Consider the following 6,781-nt stretch of genomic DNA (forward strand, 5'->3'; position numbering starts at 1 on the left):
GACAGTTGTACTCTAATTTAGGTAATTGCTGATCGGTTTTCTCCACCTATGTGACTGAATGTATTTCTGCCTCATTTGTTCGTACGATCTGTTTGTGTTGAGGTTGCTTATGCCTGAGTTGTTTCTAAAATAATGCCTGATTATGATAACTGCTAAAATCACTGTCCACCTCCAGATTTTCTGCCTCTGACTCCAGCAAAAAGTGCAGTAAATGAGCAATGGGAGACCAATTAGTAAAACTTTGGATGTGGCAGCATGACAAAAGCAAGCTGTGAAATATTTTTTATTTTGTTTTAAATCAAAGACACTGTTGGTTAAAATAATCAGAAATAAACGCTGGTATCCCTTTAACTAAAGCTATGTTGTGGCTCTAAAGAGGTTTTAGGATTTAAATTATAAGAGCTTTAACCTTTAATAGGAAGCACTTGTCTAGATAGCTCATCCTTGTTGGACATCGTTATCCTCTATTACTGCTTTGCTAAATTAGTTGCCCAAAATAGAAGCCTGAAATGGGCATACATTAGTCACCCAATCATTCAGATGGATCCTTGGACCCAGCTTGGATTGCGCTGTCCAACCCTGCTGGGCCAAATTCCTCAAAATGTCAGAGAACAAGTTGTGTTACAACGCAGTAAACGAGTATCGATCCATCTGTGTACCTGAAACTAGCTCCCTACGTGCCTGGGAGTCAAACTTAAGATATAGGGCTTAATGCTGACCTGGACAGAGAGAGAAAGAGAGAGAGAGACACTATAGAGGCTTCGAGGTAATAGCAGCTGTTTGCAGAGGTCCAGCCCACCCATGTTGGAAAAGGATGTTGTCATCTGTCACATGCAGTTTTCATCTGAAAGGGCTTTTCAATTTTAGGGGAAAACAAACAATACGAAAACAACTCCGGCTCTGTTGTGCAGCCAGTCCTGCTCTCAGGGGACTGCAGATGTAAATTTATGTTAGATAACCGTTGCAATCGGAAGCAACAGCAAACCGTAATTGTTTCATGTATAATTATGTTTGCTGAGGTATAAGTCAGTGTTGCACATGGAAACAGACCACCGCTCGTTAACAGCGCTCATATGCACACACATACAGTATGTATCTATATTTACACACACACAGCTTTGATATTGCATATTTGACTGCTTCCCCAACTGAGCGTAACAGAAACGATTTCGTCCTTTGTCATGTCAGCGTGATGGCTCCTGCGCATCCCTGCATCTGAGTGACTTCCTGACCCACCAGTTCCAACGCTGATTCGTCTTGTAACTCTCAAAGAGTCTGACATTTGGCCTTTTCCCATAGGATCCAGACTTTCCTCCTCCTATGCTGTATTCACACAGGACGCTGAGCAACTCGCTGACGTTTGAGTGAATTTCCTTTTTAATTCTTAAAAAAATCTACTGTTTGTTTTTCCGAACTCATTTATCCACCCTCTGTGTTTACAACAAGTCAAGGTAGCAGATTAAAGACTGATTTCCCAGCTGTTTAAGCCCTTATCTTCGCACAGACACATTTTGCCCCCGTAAGCCAATTAAAAGATGTTTAACATTCATTAGCAGCACAGTACTGCCACACATGCTCTTTGTTAAAAAAAAGTTTAAAGTAGACTTTGTTTTCTTAAGAGGCTTTTTAGTTTGCTGTCTTTCATAGATGTTGCAGTTCTTTGTCTTTGTATTTGTCTGGTTTGGTTTTTCACACACCCGGTGCATTTTATGTGTGCATGCATATAGTATATGCTTCTATGCACATGATGTCTGTATGTGACAGTGGTTGCTACCATGATGTAACAGAAGCTATTTGAAATATGAGAGCGTACTATCGATGAAGTGATACGTGTCCGCAGCGGAGACAGCGGGGAGCCTTCTGATAATAGTAGTAGCAGTGTGCGCTCGGTGTCACATACGGCTGTGAGATGCTGTTGGCTACTGGGGTTCTTTAACAGCTCTGCGGGAGGTCTGAAATTGTGTCTGGGCACAGGTGCATCACTCAGATTCAAATGCCTTTCCCTGAGGGATGAGCTACTGTGTGTGCGATTCACATTTCGTACATTATGGGACCACGATAGTCGTGCTTACATACTTGTGTAAATGGGGCATGTAAGCGGTTTGGGTGGGTTAGAGGAGGGCTTAGATATTTTTGCTGGTCCCACACAGTTTGTTCCCTTCACAGACTGGCTCAGGTTTGTGTTAGGTTTAAAATGAGCCGTTTTCATAATAGTCAGCAGAAGAACAGCACGTTCTTCCCTTTCACAATAAAAAGAACGCACAGGGTGATGCGCTGCACTCTGTACAATCACTCTCAGTTAATTTAAGATGAATCAAAATTTGAGTATTGATTCCTAGAATTTTCAAGTTGAAAAAAAAACAGCAATTTTTGTTCTATTTGATGTTTGCAAATGTACCAAGACACTTATCACACTGTTACCTAACAGAGTTCTGGTGCTATATCAAATGCTGAGCTATAAAACCCATGTTAACCCAAATATATCACAAGAAAAAACATACATCTTTAAACATATTTATACATATTAAATACATTTTATTCAATCATACTACTGTCTATATACTTAGATACACATACTGGAAACGGATACTTTTTTACAAAGAACATGCAGCAAGCTTTTATGCAAATCTGCTGATTTTTATAAACGTGTGATGTAACTTAAGAGGGATTTACAAAATACTAGTCACACTCTGCTCTTACACCTTTGAGAAAACCTACTTTCCTCACTTGACTCCATGTGTTGCTGTTGTTGCATCTGTTTTTATTCTCTTTTGTTGTTTTCAGCACACCAACACATATGCATGCATATATCTAAATGCAAACCGCCACAGTAATTATAAATGATTGCACAGCAGAACTTGTGAAGTGAATAGAACATGCTGCTTTACAAACTGGTAGTTTTTCATCCTATTATCCAATTAACAAGAAACGCTTTGATAAAAACAGCAGGATCTTCTATTTATTGTTTGCCTCTCCATCTGAAGGGATCCCAAATCAAACAGAAAACACCACTCATGCTCTTCGGGATCACCCTGCGATATTAGCTCTTTCTGTACTATCTTCTTTCTGTCTCACCGTTTAGTTTTGTCTCTGCATAGCTTTATCTGTCTAAAATCTGTCTTCGCTTTCTTTGTTTCACTCTGTAGCTATACACCAGAGTTAAATTTCGAATATAGATCACCGATGTGCCAACTCTACATCTGATCTGACAGCAGAAAACCATCCCTGCCCCGAGGGCTAATGTTATGCAAGGGGAAGTTTGAATACAGACATCTTTACAGACTAGACAGGGATAGGGAAATATATTACCTGTGTGTAAGTGAAATGTCTCTGCAATTTGCTGGGTGTCATAAGAACCAGGTGTTGATTGCAATCTCACTCTCTCTCTCTGACTTTCTCTTGCTGTCTAGCCTTGTTGATTCAAATGTCAAGTTGTAATTGAATATATGGCTTGCGATGCATTTACAGTGTGCATACAGATGGTTCACAAACAAAGTTATAAGCGATTATGTTATAGGAGACAAATTAGACCAAATATTGCCTGTCTTTACAGCCTGGGAGCATAGATTTCTAGCCTCACCTACTGGATGTGAATAGGAATGTCAACTTCTCACATATCCTTTCTCCCTCCCTCTCTCGATCCCTCCCTACCTCCCTTTTCTGTCTCTCCCTTCAGATAATGCCAGAACATAACAATGAGCTCCAACAGCACAGACCTTGGTCTCTTCCTGACTGCCAACACCTCACAACCAGTTGCCGGAGCCTATCCACAGTCTAATGCTCTTCACCAAGGAGGAACTGGTGGAGTCCCCTGGTTAGTTTTCCATGTGAATACTCTGGATGATAATTCCTCCTCCACCAGCAAACTCTTTAACCTCACCACAGAATCCCCAGATGGGAATGAAACAACAGTCCTTGACCCCTTGGGTGGCCACCCTGTGTGGCAGGTTGTCCTCATTGTACTGCTGACAGGTATGCTGTCACTGATCACCATCATCGGCAACGTTCTGGTGGTGGTATCCTTTAAGGTTAATCGCCAGCTAAAGACAGTCAATAACTACTTCCTGTTGAGTTTAGCTGTAGCTGACCTCATTATCGGAGTCATTTCCATGAACCTCTACACAGCGTACCTTGTGATGGGCTACTGGGCCATGGGCAACTGGGCCTGCGACCTGTGGCTTGCTATAGACTATGTGGCAAGCAATGCATCAGTTATGAACTTACTAGTTATCAGCTTTGACCGCTACTTTTCAGTCACCCGGCCTTTGACCTACCGGGCCAAACGGACCACAAAGCGTGCTGGGATCATGATTGGCTTAGCCTGGTTTGTGTCTCTGGTTCTGTGGGCCCCGGCCATCCTGCTGTGGCAGTATTTTGAGGGTCAAAGGACTGTGCCCTCAGATCAATGCTACATTCAGTTCCTCTCAGATCCCCCCATAACATTCTGCACAGCCATGGCAGCTTTCTATCTGCCTGTGACAATAATGAGTGTTCTGTACTGGCGCATTTACAAGGAAACCCAGAACCGTTCAAAAGAGCTAGCTGGGTTGCAGGGTTCGGGCGGTCGTGGTGGAATGGGCGGAAAAGGTGGGAATAATGGAGGAGAGAAATCCGGTTTTGTCCGTCAGACAGGAAGTTCGAGAAGTTGCAGCAGTTATGAGTTGACCAGGTTGTCGAAGAAAAAGAGCACATGTCAAGAGCTGGTTGGACGCTTCCACTGCTGGCCTGGGGTTCGTTCGTGGAGACCCGGTAGTACCCGGCAGGGAGACGGTGATGCAGACCAAAGCAGCAGTGACAGCTGGAACAACAACGATGCTGCGATCTCTTTGGACCACTCTGGGTCTTCAGAGGATGAGGATTGTGGGGGAAGGGAGGTGATTTCCCAAAGTCATGCTATTTTCTCCATTGTCCTTAGCCTGCCGGGCATAAAGGCTGCTGTCAACTCCCAGCTCACCTCCTGTGAGGATCTAGATGCAGCCTCGGAGGAGGATCCCCTCAGGGGAGCGGAGTATAACCGAGACAGCCTTTCATCAGTCACCACCAACACCACTGCCACTATTACTCCGGAGGGGACAAACAATTCAGAAAACAGCTACCACCAACGCTTCTGTTCGCGCAAGATTCAGTCGATGTCAACCATCCAGGCTGCCACTAACCAAGCCTCTCTGGATGATACCCCAACAACCACTGCCACTGACAGTACCACCACCAGCACGGCCACTAAGTCCCCCTCAGTCCCATTATCCTTCAAAGAGGCGGCTATGGCGAAGCGTTTCGCTGCCCGAGCTCGAACTCAGATCACCAAAAGGAAGCGCATGTCTTTAGTGAAGGAAAAGAAAGCAGCTCAAACTCTTAGTGCCATCCTCTTTGCTTTCATCATCACATGGACACCTTATAACATCATGGTGCTGATCAATGCCTTCTGTAAAGTTTGCATCCCAGAGACCCTGTGGGCAGTAGGGTACTGGTTGTGCTACGTCAACAGCACAGTCAACCCCATGTGCTACGCCCTGTGCAACAAGACTTTCCGTACAACCTTTAAGATGATACTGCTGTGCCGCTGGGACCAGAAAAAAAGGAGGAAGCAGCAGTTCCAGCAGAGGCAGTCAGTGGTCTTCCATAGGAGGATTCCCAGGGAGTCTACGTAAATGACTGAAAGTTCAGATGGTTGGTAACACAATTGAAAGAATTAACATAGGACAAGGAAAAGAAAGAAGCATCCATGTACTTGTTTCTGTGGAGTTTCTTCTGCCTAGAGATCCTTAATGTTTTTCTCTTGCGGTATATGTTTGTGTTGGTGCATTCATTTAGCAAGGCTGTATATGTGGGTGAAAGTCTGCATAAGGTAAGGTCCACAGAGGAAAGCTTCGCCTCTGTCCTTGAAGAACTCCTTACCGATTCATGCAAGTGCAGCTGAGAGAGAACATGAACTAAGTGGAAAACAATAGAAAAGGGCTTTAAAATGCTTAGCAGGGGAATTATTGAAGTGCAATTGACACAAATGGAAAGGTTGTCTTTGTCACAGGGTTGGGGATTCACATTTCTTATCATTTCTCTCTGTGGGTAGCTAGATGTGTAACGTGCAGGGTGGTTTTGCATTTCAAACAAAACTATGTATCTGTAATGTGTCACTGAAAGCCAAGATTAAAACTATTTTGTGTTCACGGGCTTCTGCATTTTACTGATTTTCCCTGCCATCTTCTTGACTGGCATGTGTTTTTATCAGAACTTCTGTACATTGCCTTTCTAAATGGATATAGCTTTCCTGTGTCTAATGGAATATAAAAAAGTTCTTGACTTGTGTCCTTACTTTCAGTCAACAGAGATCTGTTATTTTTGTGATATCCATCTTTGGTTTTCTAGATATTCCAGAGATTTTGAGCCAGTCTGAAAATGATTCTTTTGACGAACTGAGTTGTGAATATTCTCTGTGGCACCACAGTCAGTGAACTGCTGTTGTGTTCAATGTGATTGTTGTGGTTTTTATGGTGGAGACAATAAGTACATTGGTTGTGTTTTATGTACTTGCAGTTTTCTGTCAAAAGTAATGATTATACAATGATGATATTCTTTTTGTGTACATTTGGATATTTCTGACCTGATACACAATGGTTAATTGCACACGCAAAGATGTCCATTTATGAAGATGTGTGTTCTGATTTTACACTATCTTTTAAATTTCTACAAAATGACATGTCCAAGGAACTCTTTTGTAAAGGCCAACCATCTTTCATAGTAGAGCAACGGCACCCTCTAGTGGTGAAAAAATGACCTGTTGTCA

The 6,781-nt window shown here is 42.9% G+C and overlaps 1 protein-coding gene across 1 annotated transcript; it reads left to right on the top strand.

Annotated features, from left to right (window-relative positions):
* The first annotated feature begins 3,695 nt into the window (after positions 1–3,695).
* On the top strand, positions 3,696–5,648 carry chrm3a (cholinergic receptor, muscarinic 3a). The gene is made up of 2 exons (XM_008280407.1): positions 3,696–3,801; positions 3,886–5,648. The coding sequence occupies exons 1-2, from the start codon at positions 3,696–3,698 to the stop codon at positions 5,646–5,648; spliced, it is 1,869 nt and encodes a 622-aa protein (XP_008278629.1).
* The last annotated feature ends 1,133 nt before the right edge of the window (positions 5,649–6,781 follow it).

Source organism: Stegastes partitus, unplaced genomic scaffold (assembly GCF_000690725.1).
Source record: "Stegastes partitus isolate 25-593 unplaced genomic scaffold, Stegastes_partitus-1.0.2 Scaffold192, whole genome shotgun sequence".
Lineage (NCBI taxonomy): Eukaryota > Metazoa > Chordata > Actinopteri > Pomacentridae > Stegastes > Stegastes partitus.